Source organism: Carcharodon carcharias, chromosome 23, assembly GCF_017639515.1.
Source record: "Carcharodon carcharias isolate sCarCar2 chromosome 23, sCarCar2.pri, whole genome shotgun sequence".
NCBI classification, from domain to species: Eukaryota; Metazoa; Chordata; class Chondrichthyes; order Lamniformes; family Lamnidae; genus Carcharodon; species Carcharodon carcharias.
Genome location: NC_054489.1, coordinates 36,932,688 through 36,946,364, shown reverse-complemented (window position 1 = coordinate 36,946,364; position 13,677 = coordinate 36,932,688). Strand labels below are relative to the sequence as shown.

The 13,677-nt window shown below is 42.8% G+C and overlaps 1 protein-coding gene across 2 annotated transcripts in view; it reads right to left on the bottom strand.

Annotated features, from left to right (window-relative positions):
• LOC121269157 (integrin alpha-8-like) overlaps positions 1-13,677 on the bottom strand; it is a 154,136-nt gene that overhangs the window by 92,888 nt on the left and 47,571 nt on the right. For both annotated transcript variants that reach the window (XM_041173670.1, XM_041173671.1), the window contains exons 7-8: positions 7,546-7,671; positions 262-306 (exon numbers count right to left, since the gene is read on the bottom strand). In XM_041173670.1, the coding sequence (XP_041029604.1) occupies positions 262-306; positions 7,546-7,671 (171 nt within the window). The remainder of the gene's footprint in view (positions 1-261; positions 307-7,545; positions 7,672-13,677) is intronic.

Sequence of the window (13,677 nt, the reverse complement as noted above, 5' to 3'; positions counted from 1 at the left end):
GCAGTGATATGCAGAAGATGCAATTATTGGAACATGGTTTCATGATCTCCCTCAGGATTTGTTAGGCTGCCAAGCATTGCATTAAAATGAGGCTTAACTAAATTCGAATCCAAAAAAAATTGTTGAGCATCCTATCCTCCTGTATTGTGCCATTTTTCTCCAGATAATGTAAAATAACCCAATCTAGAGACACTTGGAATTAATGAGGGCAAATGTAATAATGTGACATTACCTAGAATAGTAAAAGACGCTGAACTTTACCTTTTACAGAGTCTCCTGTGAATTCCCCCATTGCGAGCGAGAAGCCTGGAAAGTAGATGTGTTCAGATTGTAATGAAGGTAATATCATGAGACACATATTTCACCACCTTTCAAGTTGCATTTAATGGAGCAAATCTTCAAATGTAAGTGTCCTTAAACTCCCTCATCCTGACAAATCACATCTTCTGCTAGAATCAGAATACCTGACAATGTTATGAAACAAATCTGACAGTCAACTGACAAGATAATGTGGGATGGGGTACCAACATGACAATATCTTCAATAATCTTCTTTTAAACATCAATACCTTGATAGATCAAACCTCTGACAGGGGTTTAACAAGGATATATACCTGATGGAGTGCCTGCAGACACTTTAAGGGGACAAAATATCTTGCTGGAGAGTTTTAGAATAGCTTGAGTTCAGGCTGCCTTTGAAAAAAGCTCACAATGTATCAGCGGTGGGAGATTTATTCCTTCTTCCTCTTCAAAGACTTGCTTCAGCAATGTATACATTAACTTTAAAATAATTCAAATAATAAATACCCTAATGTTCTGGCATTGGCTCTCACTGGTGTAATGACAGTATTGTGTCACCAGTCAGATGTTATTGAGCAATTCTGTCTACGAACTTGGCCAAATGGCAAACAGGCTGTTTTAACAGAGGCACAGTGTTTTTATTAAGGGGAGTTTCATTGTGCAAAAGGCTTTTAATGCAGCTCACATCATTTCTAAGCTTCAGGGTGTGGATTGGTTGGATTAATGCAGCCAAGTTGACTTAAAGGAGTCACCCAGGTGGGATCCTGGTGAATTCCTGCAGAAACTGAAGGGATATTGAAGTCATGCACCTCACATTGACAAGGCAAAAATAACTGTCAGAGAACTGGGAGTAGGTTATCAGCTGATTTCTTGGACATGGGAACATAGCAAGGCCTATGGAAAAATGAAAGAAGGGGAGAAACCGATATAGGTGATGGACCTATATTTAAACAAACTATTTTCATCATCAGTGTTTGGTTACATGACAACGTCATCTTATTATATTCCTGCACACCATGAAGCTTGCAAATGGAGCCAAAGTGGCTGCTGTGGCTCAGTGGTAGCTCTCGGTCTCTAAGTAAGAAGGATATGGGTTCAAAACTGACTCCAGACACATGGTAAATAAGCTAGGCTGATACAGTGCTGAGAGAATGCTGGACTGTCAGACATGCTGCCTTTTGGATAAGACATTAAACCAGGGCCTGTCTGCTCTCTCAATTTGGTGCAAAATATCCCATCGGACTATGATGAGGAAGTGGAGTTCTGGCCAATATTCATCCCTGAACTAAAATCACTAAAGCAGATTATTTGGTCACCAGAATCATAGAAGAGTTACAACACAGGAGGGAGGCATTCAGCCCATTTTGTTTGTTCTGGCCCTTTGAAGGAGAAATTCACCTAGTCCCACTCCCCATCCTTTTCCCCATAACTCTGCAAATTTTTCCTTTCCAGATAATGATTCAATTTCCTTTTGAAGCCATGATTGAATCTGCCTGCACCACATTCTCAGGTAGCACATTTCAGATCCTAAATACTGGCAAGGTAAAAAATGGTTTTCCTCAAGTTGCTATTGCTACTTTTGCCAATCATCTTGGGCTGGATTTTCATCCTCATGACAGGTAGCGGGATTCAGGAAAATGTCTGGCTTGGCCTGCCCACCTTGGGAGAAGGTGCACACAAGGACAGAATTTTCATTATCGGGGTGGGTGGGTCCAGGCTGTAACTGGGACAGCTGACCCAGAAAAAAGCTCAGAGGCAGCCACAGGGGTAGTCGTGTTCCAAGGCTGGCTGTTTAAAAGGCCCGTATCAGTGCAGTTAAAATAAAAACAGAAAGGCCCTCCAGCCCTCTTCTCTCACAGCCCCTCAACCCCCCATACACGCCCCATGCCCCATCCATGTCACTTCATTCCCCCCACCAACCCTTTATGGCCCATCATTGCCCCATGCCAAGGCATGCCCTCCATCCATACCTTAAGGCCCCCTCATTCCCACGATGCCAAGGTATGCCTCCCATCCACCCCCTGTGGGCCCTCATGCCCCTATGCAAGGTATGCCTCCCTGCCCCACCCATAATGGCCCCTCATGCCCCCCCATTATGTATTCTTGGCCGAGGGCCCAGACATCCAATAGAGTAGTAAAACACATGAGCCCCAGAAAAAACATTGCTTAATTGGCAGCTCTGAATCTCTGATCTATGCTTTCAAATTCACAATGTTTATTTACACAAGATAAAGAGGTTTCGAGTACTTGCAGTTTGAGCTTTGAAACTTTAAATGGTCCTGATGATTGACAATTTTACTGGGCTGTCGTAAAAGGATTTTTTTTGAGAATGTTGAAGATTATCAATGAATGGCTGTATGCGGAAGTGAATGAACTGTTAATGATTTGGGTTGTAACCCTTCAAAAGAAATGTTATGATCTGGTTGAAGGAACACCTTTAATAGGTCTGATACAGGGCAGTAAGGATAGGAAAAACAAGAATAAACTGGATTGGGGATAGGTACAGGATGAGAGTTTGGATAGACTAACTTACCTTCACAGTGGTAGTGGTGAGTTCCACAGTTTAATAATAGATTTTGTAATACTGCGAAAAAATGTTAAGTGCTCTAAACTTGATGAAGATGTTTGAAAGTGATAACCATTAGGCAGATAAAAGGAGATCTTTTTGGTCAGCTGGATATCTTGACCAATTGGAAATCCATTTAAGAATCTCCAAATTATTGAGAAATATATATCTACCAATATGACATGCATCACCTGTTGTCTTCAATTAGCTCAGCTGGCTAGATGGCTAGTCTGTAATGTTGACATATATTGACAGTGGGAGTTCAATCCCTGTACTGGCTGTGGCATTTCATTGAGGTCTTGCCCCTCAGGCTACTTAGTTGAGCTGCTTTGATTTTTCTGAATGTGGTGGTAGTGAGTAGTTCTGAAATTGGGTAGATTGCTTAGGGATTTTCTGGACTAAGTACAAACATTAACTCTGTTTGTAGACATGAAAAACATTGTTGTTTGATTGGTACTGAGGGCCTAAGATCAATCTCAACACAGGCTTCTGTATTCTTTTGATCCAAGTGCACATGAGGCCAGGCCATCACATGGGCGAAGTGTATTTGACCAAGGGATGGATGTAGCCAGTGCAAATCAATAACAGGTGACGGATGAGGGATCTGAGAATAAATATCCATTGATTTGTTTTTGTTTAGCATACAGTCCACTTGACCATTTCACTTCAAGCTTGAATGTGTGTACCCAAGATTTTCAAGGCTTTCACCTCTGCCAGGGTGTAATTGCCTAACTTTATGTCAAGTGGTATTTAAGTAATGGTAAAACTTAACCAGTTCAAATCTTACATTTCATCAGAGCAAAGCACTTATAGGTTTTCCAGTGCTTGTTCAGGTGGGACCACTGACCACTGTTACAAGGATGTGTTTTTTTTTTAAAGAAAAATTCGAATGCCTTTTTTTCGGCTGGATTTTAATAAACTGTAATCACATTATGACAATGGAAATACTACCAGGTAGCTGAATATATAACTTGCGTTCCACGCCAAATTGGATGGAAAGGAACAGATTCTTAACCCCAGCCCCCACTACTACCCGGGGGCATGAAAGACCCCTTCCCCTGTTGATTTTTACACTATTACTAATCCCGATAGCTGGACATATTAGTATATGAAAAACCCAAGCCCACATAAGCCAGCATCAGGGCCACACCTCCACAAAGATGTAGTAGGTTAGTGGGGAAACTGCAGGCTGCAATTAAACCAGCAACAATGATTCCCAGACCCACCATTGGGGAACCCTTCAGCAAGGTACTAGTGAATTGTGTGGGGCACCTACCCAAAGCAAAAGGGGGCTACTAGTATATTCTTATTATTATGGATGTGGCTACCTGATTTTCCTGGAGGCCATTCCCCTGAGAACTATCGCTGCCAAGGTGCTGGTGGGGGGATTACCTGATATGGGCTGCCCACCAAGATCCAGTCGAATCAGGTCTCGAATTTCATGTCCAGAATATTCCAGGAAGTCATGGGTCACCTGGGAGTAATGCAGCTGAAATCCTCAGCATACCGCCCACAGTCACAAGGAGTTTTAGGACAGTACCACCAAAACCTTAAAACAATGATCAAGGCATACTGTCACAAGTACCCCCATGGCTGGGATATAGGACTGGGTTTCCTTCTGTTTGCCACCAGGGACTTACCCAATGAGTCCACTGGGTTTGCTTCTTTTGAATTGGTTTACAGACAGCAAATGAGGGGTCCCCTGAAACTAATCAAGGAGAAATTGTTAAAGGAGAAGAAGGAAGTCTCCATGTTAGACTATATATTTGTGTTCTGTCAGTGACTCAGGAGCGTCGGTGAGATGGCTCAGGAGTACTTATAACCCACCAAACAGGCAAGAAAAAATGGACAGGCCAACATGCCAAAGCCTGAACCCTTCAGCCAGGAGACTATGTGCTCCTACCAATACAGGGTGAACCCCTGAAAGCCTGGTTCAATGGCCCATACAGGGTAGCAAAGAGAACTGGGGAGATAAACTATTTAATCGACACCCAAGACTGTAGGGAAAAACAGCAGTGGTGTCATGTCAACATGTTAAAACAGTACCACAGTGGGGAGAGGACAAACGGGTAATAGGTCTGGCAGATAGCAAAAGAATTGGAGGATGGAAGGGACAGTCAAGATGGATTAGAGGAGGCCTGGGTGAGACCCAAATTGAACCTCCTACTGTCTGGTTAGCAATTAAGGAAACTTTAGAGAAATTAGATAGCATATGCACCCATGTAAATGCAGAACCATGAAGTGACCTGGCAAGGCCAGCTCACTGCTCTTAACAGCATCTATAGAGATGAAGCAGGCAGCAACACTTTAGATCTAACTGATGTGGATGTGGGAGCGACCCCTCACGTTAAACAGAATCCCTATGGTCTAGGTCCAGAGAAATTGACCCAGGTCCAGGAGAAGATCAAATATATGCTAGAGCACAAACTAACCAAGCCCAGTAACACCATCTGGAGATCCTCAGTTGTGCTCATGCCTAAATTAGATGCCTCCAACAGGCTCTGCATTGATTACCAAAAGATTAATGCAGTAACCAAGTCTGACACCTATCTGATCCCCTGCCTGGAAGTTGCATAGACAGAATAGGTAATGCAGCCCATATCACTAAGATAGTCTTATTAAAGGGATATTGGCAAGTGCCTTTGACCACCTGAGTGAAGGAGTCTCTGCCTTTGTAACCAAATGGGTTATACCAGTGTCGAGTTATGCCGTTTGGACTCAGAATGCCCCAGCCACCTTCCAAAGGCTGATGAACCAGGTAGTGAGGGGTCTACCCAATCGCGAAGTGTACCTCGCCAACCTAGTAGTGTACAGTGACACCTGGGAAAGCCACCTAGAACAACTGGAAGCCCACTTCCTAAGATTAGAGTCAGCTGACTGAGTGGTCAGCCTCACGAAAAGTGAGTTTGCTAAGGCTCCGGTGACCTCCCTAGAACATGTGCTGGGTTGAGGACAAGTACTGCCCAGAGCTGTGAAGATACAGGCAGTAGCGAGTTTTCCTGTTTCCACAATAAAATGGGAATAATGAGACTTCTAGGGATGTGTGGTTTCTACCGCAAGTTTGTCCCTAACTTTAGTACTATCGCTGCCCCACTAACAGATCTATTACAGAAAAAAGCAAAGGTAATGCGGACAGAGAGATGCCGAACAGCCTTCGAGAAGATGAAAGCCGTTCTAGCAAATGAACCGGTTTTAACAGCGCCAGACTTCAACAAAGCGTTTAAAGTAGCCATCGATGCTAGTGACCTCGGGGTAGGGGCTGTCTTACTCCAGGAGGATGAATCAACCTCAGGGAGACCAACCAGGTATTTCTCCAAGAAATTGAACAAACACCAGAAATGCTATTCCACTGTGGAGAAAAGACCCTTAGGATTATTGCTAGATCTCAAAAACCTTGAGATATATGTCCAAAATGGCTACACATAGACCACAGTGTATATGAACCACAAACCCTTAACCTTTGTAGAAAAACTCAAAACCAAAAATGTGAGACTATTGCATTGGAGTTTGTTCCTCCAACTATATCACTTAAAAACTACATACGTTGTGGGGAAAAATAATGTGATCGTGGATATTGTGTTCAGAGGTTAAAACCCACAGAGGAACAACACATTGAACCTCAACTGGACAGACCCAACAGAGTAAAAAGGAAGCTGTGACGGTTCTGGATGAATGTATGTGTATGAGTTTTGTTTATCTTTATTATTATTATTATTATTATTTGTGCTTTTTCAGTCTTGTAATGAGTGAATCTCATTTCATTCCACATGGTGCGCAAGTGTATATTTTTTTAAGGATACAATTTCAAATGCCTTTTTGCTTTGGCTGGGTTTTAATAAATTGTAATCCCATTAAGATAATGGAAAGACTGCCAGCCAACTGAATATACAATTTGCATTCACCCCAAGTGGGATGAAAAGGAACAGACTCTCAGCACCGCCCTCCACACCACACCCCAACCCCGCACCACAGCCCCCGCCCCGGGAGCATGAAGGACCCCATCTCTGTTGACATTTACATTATTACTCATCAAAGATTTCTGAGATGAGACATAAATAATGTAATTACCTGTACTACAAGACAATGACTACAGAAGACATGGTCACTAAATTCCTCTGGAATATATAGCCAGCAAAGTTAAGAAAAGTTTACTAAATCAGGGCAGAGATGGAAATGCTATACTGAAAGGTTGAAAAGACTGTGGCTAGGATTTTATGGACTCACCCACTGCTGGGATCTTCTGGTCCATTAACTTTTGGCTGGGGGATGTGGTGGGCCCTGCCACAGCAGTGCCAGAAAATCCTGGCCGGTGTCCATCTCTCTCTCCCTCTCTCTCTTGGAATTATTGTGTGAAGAGGAATCTACATCAAACCAAACTCTTTTGGGGATTAAACATGGAAATCTGCTCCATACAGCTACGCCCAGGAAGGAAAACTCCATTCTCGAGTGATAGGTCTACTGTTCCAGGTTCCATTAGTTCGCATTTTAGGCTGAACTTGAGCAACTTGTACCATCCCTGATAGATGTGATAGATGTTCAATTACATTTGCAAGTGTGTTTCTCCCCACACCTACTTTAGGCATAAAAAGTCATCAACAAAATGCTGAAAGGATATTATCTACCAGGCCTAGAGACCAGCAACATGTTATGTTATGTATAGAAAAATCACTTGAGTCTTACCCTTAAAGCTGTTATCCTTTAACAGATTTGCTTCTCCCGTTTGCCTCTTCCTCCCCAGTATGTTCAGAGGCTGATTGTAGTCATAATTGTTGATAATGTGTTCAATGTTGGCAGCGATAAACTGACCTAAGTGAATTACAGCAGTTTAAGCAGTTATCTTTCAGGCACATTGCAAGATTGCATAAATAAGGTTGTGCAGAGGCAGGGTGTGTAGATGCTGTACAATGAAGGGAGTAGAGTGATAGGATAAAGGTTAGTTTGACAGTATCATCGGGTGAAACAATAACTAAACAGTTTAGAAAAGGTGATTTGGACTTCAATCGTGCTGAATCTTGTCCATGAAACTAAACTCAAAATACAGGACCATCTACAAAGTCTAGAATCACAGCAGACATTCCACTGTGCCAGCTCCTAGCATGGGCAGAGATTACAGAGGAGTAAGCTTAACCCATGGTTTTCCAGATAAGTGTATGTTTTAATGATATGTGCTCTGAGCCGGAAGTGGATGCAGAAGAACTTGCAACCCATTATGATAAATTAGGTCTTCTCAATAAAAAAACAATAGGCCAGGAATTTCCTCAGAGCCTTTCCCACTCTACCAATGTCACCTTGCTGGAAGTGCAGTATAAATGGGGATTCCCGCAAAAGGGGTCTCTCCCTTGAACCTTAACACCACTTACTTGTGTGTGGTACAGTAGTCATTTCTTGCAAGATTATACCATCCAGGCCCCTTGGCAGCCCTGCTGTATTTATAACTTACAATATGTAACACAAATACCTGAGCCTTAAACTTCTAAACCTAAAGTCTCCTGGTTGTACTGCATCCACTGAAAGCTGAGCAAGGTGATGGTGAGGTGTCATTTTCAGTGTCAGGAAAGGAGATGCAGAGTGGGGTACATGTTATGAGTTGCTGTTCCCAGTGGAGAGGTTCAAATGATGGCATGCATACTGCGCATTAATTTTAATGAACTGAAAATTGTATAGGTCAGGAATTGTATATGCTGGCATTCATGCCTAAAATCCTGCTTTATATTCATAGGAACAAGAGTGCATTCGATCCCTCAAGCCTGCTCTGCCATTCAGTCAGATCATGGTTGATCTGCATCTCATCTCCATTTATCTACCTTGGCTCCATATCCCTGGATGTCCTCCCCTAACAAAAATCTATCTATCTCATTGAAAATTTTGGGTGAGAGAGTTCCACTTTTCAACTTTCCCTGGTGTGAAAATGTGCGCCCAGATTTAATTCCTTTGTGGTTTAAATCAGTATTTCAAAGCTCTGAGCCAGTTAGACCAATATTCTGAAATTCAGTTCATATCATGTCATTTATACCCAAATGTATTCCTCTACCTGCAAGTTGCGGTTTGTAAAGCATGATGTTTGCCAGCTAGGGTTACGGGAACCACGTAAAGTAGACACTCTGGCCTCCTGCATCACAGATGTGCAGGCATTTACACAGCAATATAAAGCTGACCAGGGCAGCTAACATATCTTCCAATACACTAGTTAATCATTTCTTTCAATGTTGACACAATGAGTGGTCAGTGAGGGGATTTGGTCTTGCAGTGTTAAGAACCAACTGACTTTCTTCTGTTGGCTCAAATCCAAGTTGACTTGATGACTTAAATGTAGAAAGCTCAGACAGCTTTATTCCATCTCTTGGTGGGCACCACCCTCATCACATCATTTTAATTTGGCTCTCACTTAGAGAGGCCCTGAGGATAATTGTTCGAGAACTGGAAATGCCACATGCAGTACATTTACTAGTGCAAAGAGCGACTGTTCATCTGCGCAGGATTCAGCCAATTTGTTGGGGCAGAGAATGACACTCTGCATCTAAGCTGTGCCTTGAGTTAATGTAAAAGTATTGGTTTGTACTGTCTCAGTAATAGGAAACCTATTCTAGTCGATGTCGCCTTTCCAACTTGTGAATACTTCTTACACAGGATAAATAACTGAAATAGCTTCTTCCTGGAGTTTTGAGATAAACAGGAAAGATGTCCTTCAGTGAAGAACAATGTATGTTTCTGTATTATTGAAAAAGTATCTTAGAGTTGGAAATAGGTAATTGAGTCTTACAATGAGGAGGTCACAACGTCTGATAGCACACTGACATACACTGCTGCTATTGATAGGGAGGCTGTTCTCTCTTTTCCCTTCAATTGTCTTTTCCCCAGCTATGTCCAAAAGGTGCTGAGTTGTACTGGATATGGTTCCAAAATTGCTGGTAGCCTTCTAGTACCTCATCTAAGTGATCAACCATCATGTGAGAGGCCAGTCTGAGTAATGGCAGCCTATTTCACTAAGGAGCGTATCACTGCTGAGACTGTTCTCCCCTCTCTAATTGCAGGCTTTTCAGTTAGGGGAGTCCAGGAATACTGAAGACACTTTAAATATTCCTATTGTTGCTGGATATCCTCCCAGCTTCCATACCTTTCAGCTCATCCAAAATTCTGATGCCAATAACTTCTCCCATATTAAGTCCCACTCACCCATCAGCCCATCTCCATTGAACGACCTTTGCTCCCAGTCCTTTGGTGCCTTACCTTTAGAATCCTCATCCTTGTATTATAAATCGTAGATTTCCTTACTCACTATCTCTGTGACCTCCACCAGCTTTAAACACCATATATCCCCGTCCCACAAGCCTGAACTCTCTGTGCCTCTGACATCTGCCTTTACACTTTCCTCTTCCATCACCCCACCAGTGACGGCTATGCCATCAGTTGCTAGATTCTATTCTTGAAAACTTTCTCCCTAAAGCCCTCAGCCTTTCAGCTACTCGCTCCTTCTCTAAGAGCCTCCTTAGTATTTGGTTATCCTTCTAATCTCACCTTTGGCTCAGCACCTCAAAAGGCTGTATAAGTGAAGCTGTTGTTGTTCTGGCCGAGAGACAAGCTATGCTTAAGCGTTGATTCTTCACAGTTATGATTAAGTGGAATAATAACAGCACAAGTATAAGGGCAATGTATTTAAATTGGGCACGATTATGATATTATGCTAATAAGCAACAATTAAGAAATGTTCAAGAGATAAGTATCTTGTCGTGCTAACTGTTTTAAACATAAATTATGATTTTGCGTTTGAGAAATGTACAACAAAGGTGAATGGCATCAGTGAATTAATGTCATTGCACAGGAGTCTCTGTCAGATAAACAGTTGTTAAATAATAAACACAGATTATGGATCAGTACATGTCGGGCAGAGGGAAACATGCTGAATGAAAATTCAGTTTAAAGTAAATAAACCTAAAACTCAGGGCATAGAAAGCAATTAGCATACTTGGAAATAAGTTAAACCCAGGCCATTGACTGAAGCAAAAGTTTGTTTTAAAGGAAGTATAAGACTGTTAAGGAAAGGAAGAATTGGCATTACAAAGCACCCTGCCATGTTCCCAGGGCATCCACAAGCAGTCCTGTACTTCCTGGCTCAACATTTTAGTAAGCATTCTTTCAAATCTTACATTTGGTTGTGGCCTAGTGGATAATCTCATTAAGGCCTCTTGTGGTTTTCCTGAGTACAGCACTCACCAGCGCCACAGGATGAACCAATCTTGCAATGGGGGCAGATGATAAGCCCCTTATTTACATATACCCAGGACTTAACGCCTGTTTCATGTGTGGGTTCCGCACACCAATTTTTGGGCCTTTATGGCGGTGTACTTTTGGCTAGTAATGAGCATGTGCTTCCTGACCACTGAATACTTTCACTATCGTGAACAGTTCTGGTCTCCCACATTACAAAAAATGATACAGAGGAACTGCCGAAATGCAAAAAGAAAATAATTGAAAAGGATGGTGCCAGAAAGGAGAAGGTACAACATCAGGCATGACTGATATAGTGATTGTAAGTAAAACTTTTCATGCTGTTTTGGGGATCATGTGACTGTACAGACGAATCAGCCCGAGACGTGGGTAATCTTAGGGGCAGAGCTCTCTAGTCATGGTCTTGCTTCAATCTCAAGGCAAGGAAAACTGAATCAATCACCATTACCCTTCAAGCGAATGGGAAGCCTCTAGTCATGGAGGTTGCCACAGGAGCATCAACCACAGTGGTGGGAGAATACATCTTTAAGTACCTAAGTGAACGTACCCAGCCACTGAATCTGGAGCAAATCATGGTTCAGCTATAGACGTACACTGGAGAGACAATACAGGTGAAAGACATCGCCTCTGTACCCGTGTCCTACAGGCAACAGACAGCCCAGCTGCCAATGTTTATTGCAACAGGTGAAGGACCTAGCCTTCTGAGCCGTGATTGGTTGAAAGAAATCAAGCCCAACTGGTCAGAAAGTTTTCAAGTTCAAAAGGAGGAATTCCTGAGCTGTTAGAAAGGTATGACGGTATATTCTGAGATGAGTTGGGAAAAATAAAAGGCCTACAAGCAAAAATATATGTAGATTTAGAGGCAACAGCCTGATTCTTGAAGGCCAGACCTGTGCCTTAAGCCTTAAAGAAGAAGGTGGATGCGGAATTGAGCCGCTTAGGGAAGTTAGGAATAATGCAGCCAGTCCAATTTTTGGAATGGGCAGCACCCATAGTCCCTGTGAGGAAACCTGATCAAACTATTCGCATTTGTGGAGACTACAAATTAACCATTAACCAAGGCTGCTAAATTAGACAAATATCCAATCCCAAAAGTTGAAGATCTGTACGCTAAGCTTGCAGGAGGGAAATCCTACACTGAACTGAGCATGAGCCATGCATACCAACAGCTAGAGCTTGACAGGACACCTGGAGGGTATGTAACCATCAACACGCACAAGGGCCTGTACCAAAATACACACCTACTCTTTGGTGTATCTTCTGCCTGTGCGATCTTCCAAAGGACCATGGAAAGGACTTCCCCAAACTGTAGTGTACCTGGATGACATCCTGATCACAGAATCAATGGAAGCCGAACATTTGGCCAACCTAAAAGAGGTTTGGAGGAGATTTTTGGAGGCTTGCGTAATATTTAAAAAAGAGAATGTACTTTCCAAGCGAATGATGTAAATTATTTGGGTCACTGAGTGGATGCGCCAGTAGAGGAGAAAGTCAGGACAATCAAGGAAGTGCCCTCTCCTACCAATGTCACTGAACTCAAGGCCTGAATCTTCTGGTCAGGGTGCAGGGGTGGGCCCTGTTCACCGGCTCTTAAAATGACACACGGTGACGTTGGGTGTATGTCCCGATGTCACCGCGTGTCGTTCCGATCTTCAGTTCAGCGGGCGCACACCAGAGTTGGCTGTGCACCCGCCGAACTATCAAGGGCCTATTAAGGCCATTTAACAACTAATTAAACTAATTGTCTAGACTGCTCGTCCAACCTTAAGGTTGTCGGGCAGGCGAAGAGCCCAGGCGGCCTTCTCATTTTGCATGAAACCTCATCCATGGGCGGGATGAGGTTTCATGAAGGGTTTATAAATCAAATAAAAAGTTTTATTAAAATTCATTGACATGTCCCAACTCATGTGACAGTAGCACATGAGGGGATATGTCTGAATAATTAAAAAAATTTTTTTTTCATGTTTTCACAATAACATTAAACTCCCTGAGGCAACTCTATTGCGCATGAAAAGAGCTCAGGCCCTGACTCTCCCTCCTCCTCTTGCCTGCACAGGGAGCGCATCACAGTGGGCGGGCCTTAATGTAAAATGGCGGCGCGCAGCTGATCGAAGGTGGCGATTGGCTGCCTGCCCGCCCACACCCGCTCCCGCCCAGCCCGCACAACGGGGATAAAATTCTCCCCCAAGTCTTTGTTGGGTATGGTAAATTATTAGGGTCACTTCTTGCCTAATTTGTCTACTGTATTATCCCCTTTACACTTATTATGGAAGAAGAACCAAAGATGGTTTTGGAAGGCACAACAAGAAGAAGCCTTCATAAAAGTCAAGCAGTTATTACACTCGTCACATCTACCAGTACACTATGACCCATAAAAAGGAATTAATATTAACCTGTAATGCATCTCCCTACAGAGTAGGAGTGGTATTGGTACACAAGATGGTTCCAAAAGGCCAATAGGATATGTCTCCAGAACCGTCTCTGCAGCTGAGAATGGTTACACACAACTTGAGAAAGAAGGCTTACCCATAATATTTGGAGTAAAGAAATTCCATCAATATTTGCATAGTCGACATTTCACCATAG